Consider the following 12738-nt stretch of genomic DNA (forward strand, 5'->3'; position numbering starts at 1 on the left):
ACACTCGCTCGCACACACACTCCTCACCTCACGTGCCACGTGGGAGAAAATCAGTGGGGACAGCAGGTCTCACCTTGTTTATCTAGGTGTGGCCCTGGAACACAGGTAACAGCCAGAGCCACGGCTGACCTGTAAGCGGAGAGCAATGGTCTGTGGGATCCTGCTGGATAAGGTGCCTTGCCCAGTGCTCTCTTTATCTGTTTTTTTAACATCCCTTTTAACCTGGTCCAAGACTGATGGAGACATCATCTTGGACCTCAGAAGCTCTGAGCCATGGTGGGATAACAGACTCTTGGTGACAGCTTTGAGAAGATGGAGAAACAAACGCTGACAAGGCTCACAGCTTTGTTTTTCTTGTGAGTCTTTAGAAGAATGTCGCCCCAAGATTTAGCAGAGGGCAAGAAAAAGTTGCACCTCGTTATCAAAGTCACTGTTTTCTGAGCCTGGCTTACAAACGGCTCTAGAATAGCTCTGCTTCTTGCATGGGTGTAGTTAATCCCTCTGGAAACAGGAAGTTCCCCACTTGAGCCAAGTTCTGTTTCCGCCCACTTTTGGTACCTGTGTCATTTTTAGCTCACAAATTCAGTAGTATCCTGAGTATCTTCCTATCTGGAGGAGGATTAATACGTGCCTTTTATATCTGAGTGGCATCTCCTTGGAGTGATAATAATTATCTACTGATGCAAAAGAACGGCCCGATAGAGAAGCACCAGGCTCCTGTTAAGCGTCTAATCAAGATTTCTCTGTTGTTATAACAGTGACCTCTGTCTTCACCATGTGACTGAGGAGGAGGGGAAAATGACCCATTTACTGCTCTGTGAAATAGGCAGAACCGCTGATTCCCCAAATGACGATGAGCCCGAGTGAAGGGAAATTATTTTTATGTTTACGTCGAGGAGTGCCTTTGCGATGCTTCGCCCGGGAATAACGTGGGCGAGCTGCCTTTTGGGTGCGACACGTGAAGTGACCGGGGCCCTTCGCTTCACAGCGAGTTGCCGTTTCTCTGCGTCTGCCTGCTGTCCTCTGGCAAGAGAATAGTTCTTTCCTGTTGAGAAAGGAACACCTGTGGTCCGAGTGGGTCACAGAGACGCTGTGTCTCTCCACCCACACCCTTCTCCCAGCTCACGGGACAGCCGCGTCATCCCAGAGCCGTGAGGACCCACGGCGTGGTGGTTCTGGACTTTTCTTTGCCGTCGGGAAATAAACTTGCTGCCGAGGTCACCTGGAGGATGAGCGTCTGGGCCCTGCTCCCTGGGAGGCACCTGCACGAGGCAGGACCCAGAGCACGTTCCAGGGGCGGAAAGAGCCAGAATTGTGGCAGCACATTTGGCCCTGAACCCAGTCGTTCCTAACAGCAGGCACAGCCCTGTTGTAAGAAGTCAAGCCCCGTTTTCCTTCAAGCGGGTTTGGGTGAAGGTTCTACCCTTTGCAGCCCCAGGGGCCTGACCCCCGTGACGGCTCAGAGGACAGCAGGCGACAGGAAGCGGGCCGAGAATGAGAATAAAGGGACGATTTAAATGAAAAGAATTCCAGCAGACTGATGGATTTTTAGGAGGGACAGCGACTGAGAAAATGTCTTTTGAAAAGGAACATAGACGGAAAGGAAGCCGTTTGCTGCGGTGGTCACTCCCCAGCTGCGCACGGCTCTCGGCTCTCTCGTGTGAGGTCTGGCAGCCCTCCTCTCCTGGGGGGATGGCACTGCGAGGGGGACCCGTGGGGGGCCGGCCTAGACTGTGGAGGGCACTTGGCCCAGGAGTCCGTGTTGGATCTCTCCTCCCCTGCCCTAGGTCCCATTCTGCGGCCGCGGGAACCCAAGACAAGGGGGAATGTGCTTTCCTGGGCTTTCGGGTTGTCAGATCCCAAGAAAGACTGTTTGAACCACATACCCGCTCAGTCAACCAGTCCCTGTGTCTGGGCTTGTGGTCCAGGGCTGGGCTTATGGCCATTGGATGACCAGGGCCTCCCCGGAAGGCAGGCCGAGCACGAGCCTGGCCCCTGGGAGAAGCGCAGCTGGCCAGGTGTGCCCACTGCAGATGGGTCACATTTGTGTGTTATTTTCGGCACAAGCTGCACGTCTCCTCTCCTTCAGAAGTAGCCGGAGCCAAGTGAAGTGATAACATTATGAAAATTATAAAGCACAGGGGAAGAAATTTGGGTAGATTGAGCCCGCTCAGTGTTCTAAAGTGTTTAAATTTCTCATCGAAATGTACTACACTGTACGTTTTGGAAATGCAGTTGCAATATCCAAACCAAAGCAGTAAACCCGACTGACAGGCACTAGAGCAAATGCATGAAAAACAGCATAAAGTAGTGGGACGAGCCCGGCGCTCGGAGAGTTGTCTCACCCTCGCCGAAAGGAACCCCAAGTCTCAGGGAGCGTGGTAGTTCTCCCCAGATGTTGCTTGTCCTGGTAAAGGTCAGCGTCTGTGGGAGTCAGAAGCTGCTGCCAAGTGATGGCACCCTGGAGTTGCGTCCCCATCCCGAGGGGCCAGCTTGCCAGGAACTTGGAAAAGACAACATCTTTTTTTTCCTCCAGATGAAGTAATTCATCAGAATTCCCACACTAAGTGTGTGTGTGCATGTGCGCAGCCTCAGAACTGCCAAGATAGGTATTTATACGAGAGTTTCTGTGTTACATTAGCACCTTTGAATACCAGCGTTTAAATAATATGATTTGTAGTTGGAATCCTCATTAGTCCTGTGAAATTATATTCATAGGTCCTGAAGGAAGGATTATGTCAAATACCTATAGAATGTGAATAGTGGGGGAGGGAGCGGCCATGAACAGACAGAACATTTTAATTACGTGTAACTTGAACTAATTCAATAAAGAATATAGACCCTTATAGGCAAAGGACTTTTTAACATTTATAAATTATAAATCATTTTTAAATGAATGTAATTCAGTCTACAAATATCTTTATTTGCACTGATGATTTATTTTATAAATTATTTGTTGAATGCCTGTTTGCACAGTTCTCTTTAACATTAGGAATGAAAATTCACATATCTCAGGAAGCCTGTCGTTGAGATCATGAGACAAGATGGATACACTGAGACGGTAGCACATTGAAAAGTTTTAAACAGTGGTTCTGTTGACAGTAACAGAGAAGAAGCCTCTATCAGTGGAGGCTTGATCAGGACATCAGAACAACTGTGAGTGATGTAAGGGGTGTGTCACAGGGGTTAGGCCTGATGCCATCCTGGGCCGGAGGCAGTCCCGGAAGGCCCTTGGCCCCTTAACCTGGTCCTGGGTCTGAGGGAAGCAGAGGAGAGCAGGAGGACCTGGAACCAAACTGGACACGTGCCTGCTTCCTGTCGCTTCCAAGCCCGTACCTGTGATGATGCCGGTGACCTGCAGTTGGCCGAGGAGCAGCACACGGGCTTGGCCCAAGATCACGAGACGGGGTCGGCTGGGGCTGGCTGCAGCCAAGGGGGTCCTGCAGGAGCCCGGGCAGCTGCAGGCCAGCCAGGTGAGCCGGCAGGTCCCAGCGGCCCTGCGTGAGCTGCCACAGTGCCTGCCTCGCGCCCGCCTTGCAGGTGCCAGCGGGACTGCCCTTCGTGCATCCATGGCTTCCCTGACCTGCCCCTGTGGGGAAGGGCCCCCGGCAGCCTCAGGCCCACTGAGCCCAGGTGACACCACCAGGACTGTTGCCAGCCTGGCACCTGGACACACCCTTCTGTCATGCTTCCAGGTAGGGCCGTAGCCAAGTGGTGTTCATAGTAATTAGGCCTCGTGAAAAACAAGGCCAGCCCCAAAGAATGCGTGTTACTCGATTCTGTTTACATAAAACTGCAGCAAATGCAGTGCCCGCCTGAGGATGAGATGTGGATGGTGGCGGGGGACCGGGATTCAGCAGGAGAGACCAAGGTCCGGGAGTGACCGATGTGTGCAGGGGGGCAGGGGGCTGCACTCCTAGTGCTTAAACAGCAGAGTCAGTGCAGAGGGCTGGGCCCTGGCGCCCTGGGCAAGGCTGCTGGGCCCCAGGGTGGAGGGGGCTGTTGGTCCAGGCTCCTCGTCTCCCACCAGGGCCTTGCCAGTCAGCTTTGCCAAAACCAGCCTCTAAGCCGTGTCAGAGGGATCCATCCCCAACACGTCTCCTCCGCAGGGGTGTCAGCACCGCCTGGGCACCCCGGCTCCCTCCAGGGCTTCCTCTCCAGCTGCCCAGTAGCACCCAGAGCAGTGAAATGAGTCCCAAGTGCCCTCTGCTGCGCTGTGTGTCAGTATCTTATCCATCCTCCATCAGCTTGCACGCTGCGTGTTCTTATTACACATATGGGACAGCTGGGCTCCCGGCCACAGGTAAGTGGTCAGTGCAGTGCGGCTGTGATCTCTGAACTCGAAGCCTTGGCCTTAACCCCTGTGCTGGGCCCGGCTCCTTCCAGCTACGAAGCACAGCCCGAGATCCCGCCTCCCAGGCCTCTTTCTCGATGCTTCCCTGTGTCCCGAATGCACCCCCCCAGCCCCAGTGCCCTCACATGCCTTGCTCCTGCTGCGCACAGTTGCCTCAACTGAACGAGAGAAGGAGAAACACACTCGTGTCCATTTAGAAGATAGCGTTGTGTTCAGGGATATTAAAACAGCATGTGTGTAAACAGCGCAAGACAGCCTTGTACCATCAGACAGGGGGAAGGGAAACGTATATTGGGGTTTTTTTTATATTAAGGAAACACGTCTTACCGGATGTCTGAACCTAAAGGGTACATTCTGAATTTCTCAGGTAGTTCAGAATAAAATTCTCTTTCATTTTGACAGTGACTTTATCAGTAGGCAGTACTGGTGATTTTTTTTCGGTACGATAAAAAAGAAGATGTTACTTGACTGATTTCTAGGCTCCATCTTTTTAGCACTAGTATTTCTTTTTTTCTCACATGTATGGGACACCTGCTGATTACAGCTCACCGTTCAGAGGGTTGTGGGTCGTACAGACTGGTTAGGAAATTATCCTTATCCCCGGGTATATGCAGGCCAGATAGCTCCAACATCTGTTGAATGTATTTTCCGTAAAAAACATTGGCATGGTCAAGTAAGTTTGGGAAACACTGGCTAAGCAGTGTGTGTTAGGTTTCTCAGAGCCTTTGCTGGACTGCTGTGCTTTGACCTTGGGATGTGCCTTCTGAGAGCAGCTCCCGAGACTGAGAGAGAAGAGAGTGAAGGGAGTTGGGGAAATACTGCCCTAGGCCTTGCCCTGAGCTATTGCTTCATCTCCTGCTTTGCTCCACGTTCATTGAGTCAAGCACGTTCCCAAACAATAACCTCATCAGCACATTTTTGGAGATTCTGCTGTACCGAAAAGGATGGCAAGAGATGCTGATAACAAATTTAAGAGCATGTTGTGCAGTTTGTCAGGGCTTCAGAAAGCGAGTTAGGGGACCCTCTGGACCTTGTCCTTAGAAGATGAACAAGAAACAGTATTGCATTGTCAGGGTGACCAGACAACCTACTGTCCAAACTGGGAGCCAAAGGGGGTGTTGCTATTGATGATGCTGGGGCCACAGGTGTGAAGGGGAACTGTCCTGGGCAGAGGGGCTGGGGACCTAGTCTTGGGTGTAAAGGGGAGCTGTCCTGGGCAGAGGGGGGGGACCTAGTCTGTGTAACCTCATCATTTGTGTACAGTTTCACCTGGCGTCTTACTTCCTTCAGACTCAGCCCATTTCCTGTGGCCACCTGAGTCTTGGTGATTCACAGGCGTTGGGCTGTGTGAAAGGCTCTGGGGTGGTTTATAGCCCTGATGCTTTAAAGCTGAAACTGTGGCTTCAAGACTGCAGCTATGTATTTAACACATGGTTTTTGGAGCTGGAAAAAAAGTACCTGACAATTAACGAATATAATTTTTTAAATGTGTCTCTCCTGCAGAGTTTTCCTATAAAGAGCACCAAGAGCGTTCGTTTCTACTGTCAAAATTAAAATGAAGTTTACTGTGTAATACAAGTTGTAGACCCAAAGCAGAAGAGTATTCCTGTTGTAGTTCATGCTTTATCTTCTTTTCAATCTCTTTGCAGTTCTTTGAGGTTCCGTTTGATTCAAACATGAATAGGACAAAGAACAGACCTCTGGTTCGCGGACAGATCAGGTAAAACCGTGAGTGTCCGTCTTCTCCATGTCATGTGCTCATTCCTCCTGCGTCGTTCCCCAGTGTTTGGCCTCGACCCGTGAAGTGAAAAGAGCCCCCCGTTTCCAGAGGAACACCCTGGGGAGGGTGTTCACTGCTTTCAGCTCCAAACAGAATGCCCCCCACGGCACTCAGAGTGGATCTGAGATCGGACGTTTCGTCGTGGGAGTAACTCGTGCTGTAGATTTCCTTATTCGATTCAGTTTTGAGACAAACTTGTTTTGCTTATTGTGGCTGAAAACATTCCATTAACACAAGTGATTTCAGACAGTTCCATCCAGAGCCTCGGAGGAAAGAGCTAGGTCGAAGCCTGGTTTTCTCAGATGGTCAGCTGACAGCTATTTGGACGCCAAGGAAAGGCTGCCCCTGTTACACTGCTTCCCCCCAAATTCAATTAAGTAGAACTAAAAGGCATATAAATATTTTAATATCACTAATGGGGAATGATTAAACATTTTACTTCCTGCAGACCTCGAAACTGGCATTTCAAAAGATATTTTTTTAAATCCAGTAGATATCACAGCTGAGAAGGATAAAAAGAGCCTGTGGTTCATACCGATTCTGCTAAATCATCGTCTTGCCGTATGCCAGGCAGTGCTTCCTGGAGCTTAAAATGTATCAGGGTAACCCCCCAGGCATCAGATAATCACACATCATAAGTTAAACCGTAAAGGAAACAAATTCAGATAAAGTCAGAGGTCTATGTGAAAATAATTTTTAATTGTGGCTGCTTTTAGCCATTCAGTTCTTAAATGAATTTAAAATACCGTTATATTGAAACAGGTGGTAGAACAGGTGAAGATATGTAAGCACAGAAATCTCAGCCCTAACTGATATTTTAGTTCCTTTTTTGAAATATAACCTAGGAGCTCCCTTCACGACTCTGCAGTTAACGACTAGGATCCACGAGGATTCGGGTTCGATCCCTGACCTCGTTCAGTGGGTTAAGTATCCAGCATTGCCGGCAGTGAGCTGTGGTGTAGGTCACAGACGTGGCTCAGATCTGGTGTTGCTATGGCTGTGGTGTAGGCCGGCAGCTATAGCTCCATTTCGACCCCTAGCCTGGGAACCTCCATATGCCTTGGGTGTGGCCCTTAAAAAAAAGCAAAAAAAAAAAAAAAGAAATATAATCCAGCTGTCTGTTGTGTTTATGTTAAGAAAGTGTCAGAAGCACTTTTATTTGAGTAAAGTTGTTTTCGAGGGGCACAATGCAAACTGTAACCCATCTCAAGAGCTAAAAGCTGCTTTTGCCACTGATCAGATCACAGGTGAGTTCTTACTTGTTTGGAATTTCTGTCCAGGCTTTTTTCCTCAGTGAATCTTATTCCTTTAAAACCAGGGAGGCATTCTCATTGTGGCTCAGCAGGTTAAGAATCCGACTAGAATCCATGAGGATGCGGGTTCGATCCCGGCCTCGCTCAGTGGGTTGAGGATCCCGTGTTGCTGTGGCTGTGGTGTAGGCCAGCACCTGTAACTCCGATTCACCCCCGTAGCCTAGGAACCTCCACATGCCACAGGTGCAGCCCTAAAAAAGGAAAGAAAAAGAAACAGGGAAACATGGGGACAAGGCCAGGAAACAGCCAGTAGGCGTGCGATGGTCATCAGACGAAGGCCCGGCCTCCTACTCGTGGCTCATCTTCCGTGGCCTGGTGTGGTCGTTGCCCGCCCTCAGGACAGTGGGCTTGGTCCACCCAGGAGTGCGCAGCCCTGTGGCCCTGGGGGACGGTGTGGGCGGTGCCCTTCCCTTATAGCAGAGGTCGCAGGACACTGATTCGTCTGATGGACCTGTGACTTAGTTTTTGTGTGCAGATAACCGAGGCAGAATCTTTTGTGATAATAAACCTTCATTGTCAGTGTAGAGGACAAATTATAGGCCTGAAAAAAATAGAGTCCGCCTTCCTTTTTATAGCGGGAGGTATTTTATCAGATAGGTTCAAGGGGCTGTTACCAGCTGGGGTGAAACCTTGCGTGGAGAGTCCCAGTCTTCAAGCTGAGGACTCGACATCTTGCCATTTAGCGTTTGTTACAATTCAGGAAATCAGTGTTGACGAACAGATTAGTGAGTGGCCAGGGGGATGTCGCAGAAAGCCTGGTAGACTGTTCCTGAACATTCATTTCTCAGCCTCGGTGGGTCTCCCACTTAGAACAGCTATGGGCCTTTAAGTGCGAGGTGCAGCCAGTTTACGCCGCAGTTCTCGTCTGGTAGTTACTGCTCTGTTTGACTTGGGCTGGCAGGCTTTGTTGAATCTGCACAGCTTCATAGGCTTGGTTTACAATGTTGGTCCTGGGAGGTGTGGCCCGTCCCTGTCACAGTGTCTGGGCAGCAGTGACAGGAGTCAGGAAGAAATCCTTGCAAAGTCCTTTGTACGCAGCTTGGTGTTATCCGTTCTGAAGACACACGATAGACGTTGCTTTTCGTTAATGGTGTCAAGTGACTGCAGGGGGGGTTTCTGAAACTTTTTATTCAAGTGAAATAAATTCTATTCCAAGGACTTAAAGCAGTAGAGCGATACTTGAGGAGAGAAGCGTGCGCCCGGACGAGGTGCTCTGTGCGTTCAGGACCCGAGGAGCTTCCCTCAGGGAGCCCTGTGCTGGGGTGGACCTCACGATGCGGTTTGCATGTACCTGGTGGCATTCTCTGTGCCCTCAGGCCTCCCTTCCAGAAAAACATGACTGGAAAGTTGGGCACGGGCCGCTTACAGAGCTGGCGGGGAAGGCAGTGCTTTTTCGGGCATTGATTGTTTGTTCCAGGGGGGAGTAGAGGGCTCATGGGACCCTTGGTAAACGGAGCAGTGTGCGAGCAACATCAGGGTTATGGAAACCAGCCCGGGATGAGACTCCAGGAAAAGCTCCTCCTCGTCGCACAGTGACCGTGTGGCGTGTAGAACGGATTTCCCTCGGTGGTGCCCCTGAAGCCAGCCCTGCAGCCAAGTCAGCTCTGCTCCAATTCAACTTTTTTCAAAACGTCGCATACCTGATTAAGGTGGGCCAGTCCATTTCATCCCCCGTTTCCTGGTAAGATCGCACTTAGAGCAGAAGGCCGAGCTCTCTGTTCATCACTGGTAGGTAATTCTCACTGCAGCCCCATGAGGGAGATGCTGTTAAACCCCCCCAGGACTCGTGGGAAAACTGGGAAGGACGAGCAGACGTGTCCTAGTCCATCTGACTCTGCACCCCGCCTTTCTAACAACTGGGCACAACTGTCTCTCAAAGTCTCTTTATCTTTAAGGAGAAGGCTCCACTCTCGGGAGACCAGAATTCTGCGTCTTAGTTCTTAAAAATAAGACAGGGTGAGGATATTAGAAGAACGTTCTTGGGAACTTGTGTCAAGGATGCAGGTCATGGATTTCACGGTGTCCCTCAGTGCAGATGGGAGACCAGCTGCCATTGGAAACCTCGGAGGGCATGACCTTGGCACTCGTGGGGGGACATGTGGTCCTCTGAGCCTGACCCAGGGATTAACTGACAGGGAGAAGACAGGAGAGAAACCTCCACGGTGACTCTGTCACAGGCATGGCCGCAGGGGGTCAGGGAGGTGCTGCAAGGACAGTGCCCTCCTACGAGGGCAACCACCAGCTGGGCTACAGGTCGAGTGGCCGGTCCTCCCAGTGTGCCCAGCACTGACCTGGGTCACCCCGTGGTCCCAGCAGGAATGCCGATGTGCCCCCGCCCTTCCCTGTGGCTAGTTTGGGTGGTAACTCTGTGCTGCCCTCTGTGGAGATGGTGCCAGTTGTGTGTTCACAGAACGTCCTCATTTTAAGGCTGTTTCGTACAGATTCCAGTGGTTTATTTTGCCTGTAGGAGAAGAAAGCACATACATGGAGCAGATGATGTGTCTGAGTCAGTGGCGGGTGGGCCTTGTCACACCGATCCCTTTAAACAGCTCTTTAAAAATGACTCTCAGCATCTTTCGTCATCTTTTAAATTGGAAAAGATAAAGAAGGTCAGCTGACTTGTGCGGACCTTCCCGGAGCGTGTGTCGTGGCTCTGAGCAACCGCGGTGCCCAGGACCTGGGTTTAGACCTCTCTTCCATTCTCTGCGAAGTCACCTGCTGCACAGAAGGACTCAGCTCATTGGGAACCCACTTGGGAGGTGGGTTCTGCAGACCCAGAGTCAGGGGCGAAGCCAGCGGGGTTGACTTTCATGTTAACAAAGTCATATGATCCCCTGAGATCCGCAAGTATCAAAGGAAGATTCGGGAGACGACACGATGAGCTTACGGAATCGGAGATGCCTCCAGGGGCTTTTCCCCAAAAGAGATTTTCCAGGGGCATTACTGGCTCGGAGCAGTGTGGGCTCGGGAGCAGTGGGCTCGGGAGCAACGTGGGCCGGAGGCAGCGTATCTGGCAGGAGGAAGTGAGACCGTGTGATTGCTGACATGGAAACCTCCACAGAGTTGACAAAAAAAGCTACTACAACTAAGAAGTGAGTTTAGCAGGTGCATGCAATGCAAGGTCAATGTACAAAACCAGCTCTAGGACTTGCCTTCTGGTGGCGCAGCCGCATCCCCCGCCAGGACAGGCCGGGCCAGGACATCTGAGCTAGTAACACCTCTGCCTGAGATGTGACCTGTCTGCCACCACGTCTCGTGGTTCTCAGATTCATTATAAGGTACAGAAGCAAAGCGGATGGTCTCTTCTAGACTTCAGACCTCACGACAGTTGCAGGCGGTTCAGAACAGCATCCTCTGTGGCTTTTTTACCAAATGCCAGTCCTGGGGAAACATTTGACCCCATGGCTCTCTGCTTTTTGCTCCAGCTCTGGGGCCTTTATGGTGGAATTATTTATCAGAGTCTGTAATGGCTCGGGGCCACTTGATGACTTGAATACATTGTCCCTTAGCTCACTTAGGGAGCGTCCCCAATGCCCGCGGCTGGACCTGGAGCCCCGGTGCATTTAGCTAAAGAGCTTGAGCATCTGGGAGCGTCAGGAAAGAGGGCCTCCGGGGCCGGACGGCGCTGGCCTGCCTCCCGTGTCGGCTCCTTGCCACAGACTTTGCCTCTGCCAGTTCACAGCCGCACCACCGCCTCCGTTCCCCGGAGGCCAGGTCAGTGGGCAGGACCTGCCCCCCCAACCCCTGCAAAATCAGAAAGTGGTCGGACCTCTCTGAGACCCCTTGTTTTTCTGCTGTTTTGTATCCTCTCAAGGACCTCCCCTCCCCCAGCTCCCCCATCACACAGGTGGCCAGTGTCCTCGAGTGCCTTCCAAGTTCAAAGCTCTGTATTAACTTGCAGCTTTGGTCCTCATTTGAGGGTGGCCGAGGGGGGTAAAGGGGACCATCCACAGTAGTTCTTCCTAAGACACCCCTCACTTCTTCCCAGGAGGGGGATGTCAAGCGTTTTTCCACGGAAGATTTGGCTGCAGAATCTACCACCTGAGTTTGGAAGGTGGGGCCTCCAGGCCCCTTGGGACCCGTTTCTGTCTCTGGTCCCCGACAAGCTCTAAGGTCTAGGGAGCCACTGGCAGAGCGGGTGCTTGGCTCAGAAACCCCCTGGAGCCCCTCAGACCCTCTCCCAGCCCACTGCCCCATCGTGTGCTTGTCTTCCGACTTCGTATTTGGACAAGAGGCCTTTCTTGTGTCCTAGAGGGGTCTGTTGAATCGGCTGCTCCGTCTGGCTTTTCCTCTCGTCCACTCTTTTTACAGCCAGGCTTCTGGAAAGATGGGCCCTCAGCCCTCCACAGTGAGTCCCCTCCTGCCCTGTGCTCGGGCCGCTTTGCTCCGGTTCCTGTCACCTCTCTACATGCTGGGCCCTCAGCTTCCCTTAAGTCCACTCATCACCCAAATGGAAGCCTCAGCCTTGGCCCCAGGGTTTCCCCCGGAGTCCCCGGCCCAGTTCCAGGGCCTTGTGGAGGATTTGATTGCCCGAGCTCTGGACCAGTGCCCCGGGACGAGGGGAGGGGACAGTTAGGCCTGGAGGGATAGGAAGAAGCACCTCAGGCCACTCCGGCAGCCTGAGCGCACTGCCCCAGGCAGAACCATCCAACTAGGGTCCTTCCTCCCCACCTCCCCCTCCCCAGCACCCACTTCAGGGTCCTCAGGGGGCTTGGAGTTAGAGCCTCGGGAGAGATGCGGCGGGTCAGCGCGTGGAGAGAGGTGTCCTCTGGCCGGTCTTCCGCCGGGCGTGCCTGGGTTCTGTCAGGCTGGAGTTGGCTGTTTTCTGTTCATTCTGCTCCTTGTTTTCCGAAAGGCTGGAGGAATACATCTTTCTCCAAGCTGATGTCCTTCAGACTTCAGTTTCTAATAAATCTTTTTTTTTTTTTTTTAAGTAACAACCTTTTCTCCTGGGCTGTCCTAATTAAAATTAATCTTTCTTAAGAATGTCAAGGCCAAACGTTTCTCCTATATATTTTCGAATTAAACAATTCCCTTGTTTAATTCAATTCATTCAGAATTTATTGATTACCTATAATGGAACCAGCATTGTCAGGTTTATTTTTATAATGCTCAAAAGGCCTATAATCTGGGTGGAAAAATTAGCCAAACGCATCAAATGCTTAAGCAGACAAGACAGGGCAGGCCATAAACATGCACCGAGTGACATGAGTGAATTGGTACACGGGGCGGGGTGGTCTCTGGAAGGTCAGAAAACGAGATAACAGCAGATAAGGACCCACTGTGTGGTG

The 12738-nt window shown here is 51.5% G+C and overlaps 1 protein-coding gene across 1 annotated transcript in view; it reads left to right on the forward strand.

Moving 5' to 3' along the window:
- LOC125115149 (protoheme IX farnesyltransferase, mitochondrial) overlaps positions 1–12738 on the forward strand; it is a 98620-nt gene that overhangs the window by 64708 nt on the left and 21174 nt on the right. Inside the window, exon 5 of the mRNA XM_047758982.1 lies at positions 6004–6074. Coding sequence (XP_047614938.1) covers positions 6004–6074 — 71 coding nt within the window. The remainder of the gene's footprint in view (positions 1–6003; positions 6075–12738) is intronic.

The sequence above is a fragment of the Phacochoerus africanus genome, chromosome 14, assembly GCF_016906955.1.
Source record: "Phacochoerus africanus isolate WHEZ1 chromosome 14, ROS_Pafr_v1, whole genome shotgun sequence".
Classification (NCBI taxonomy): domain Eukaryota; kingdom Metazoa; phylum Chordata; class Mammalia; order Artiodactyla; family Suidae; genus Phacochoerus; species Phacochoerus africanus.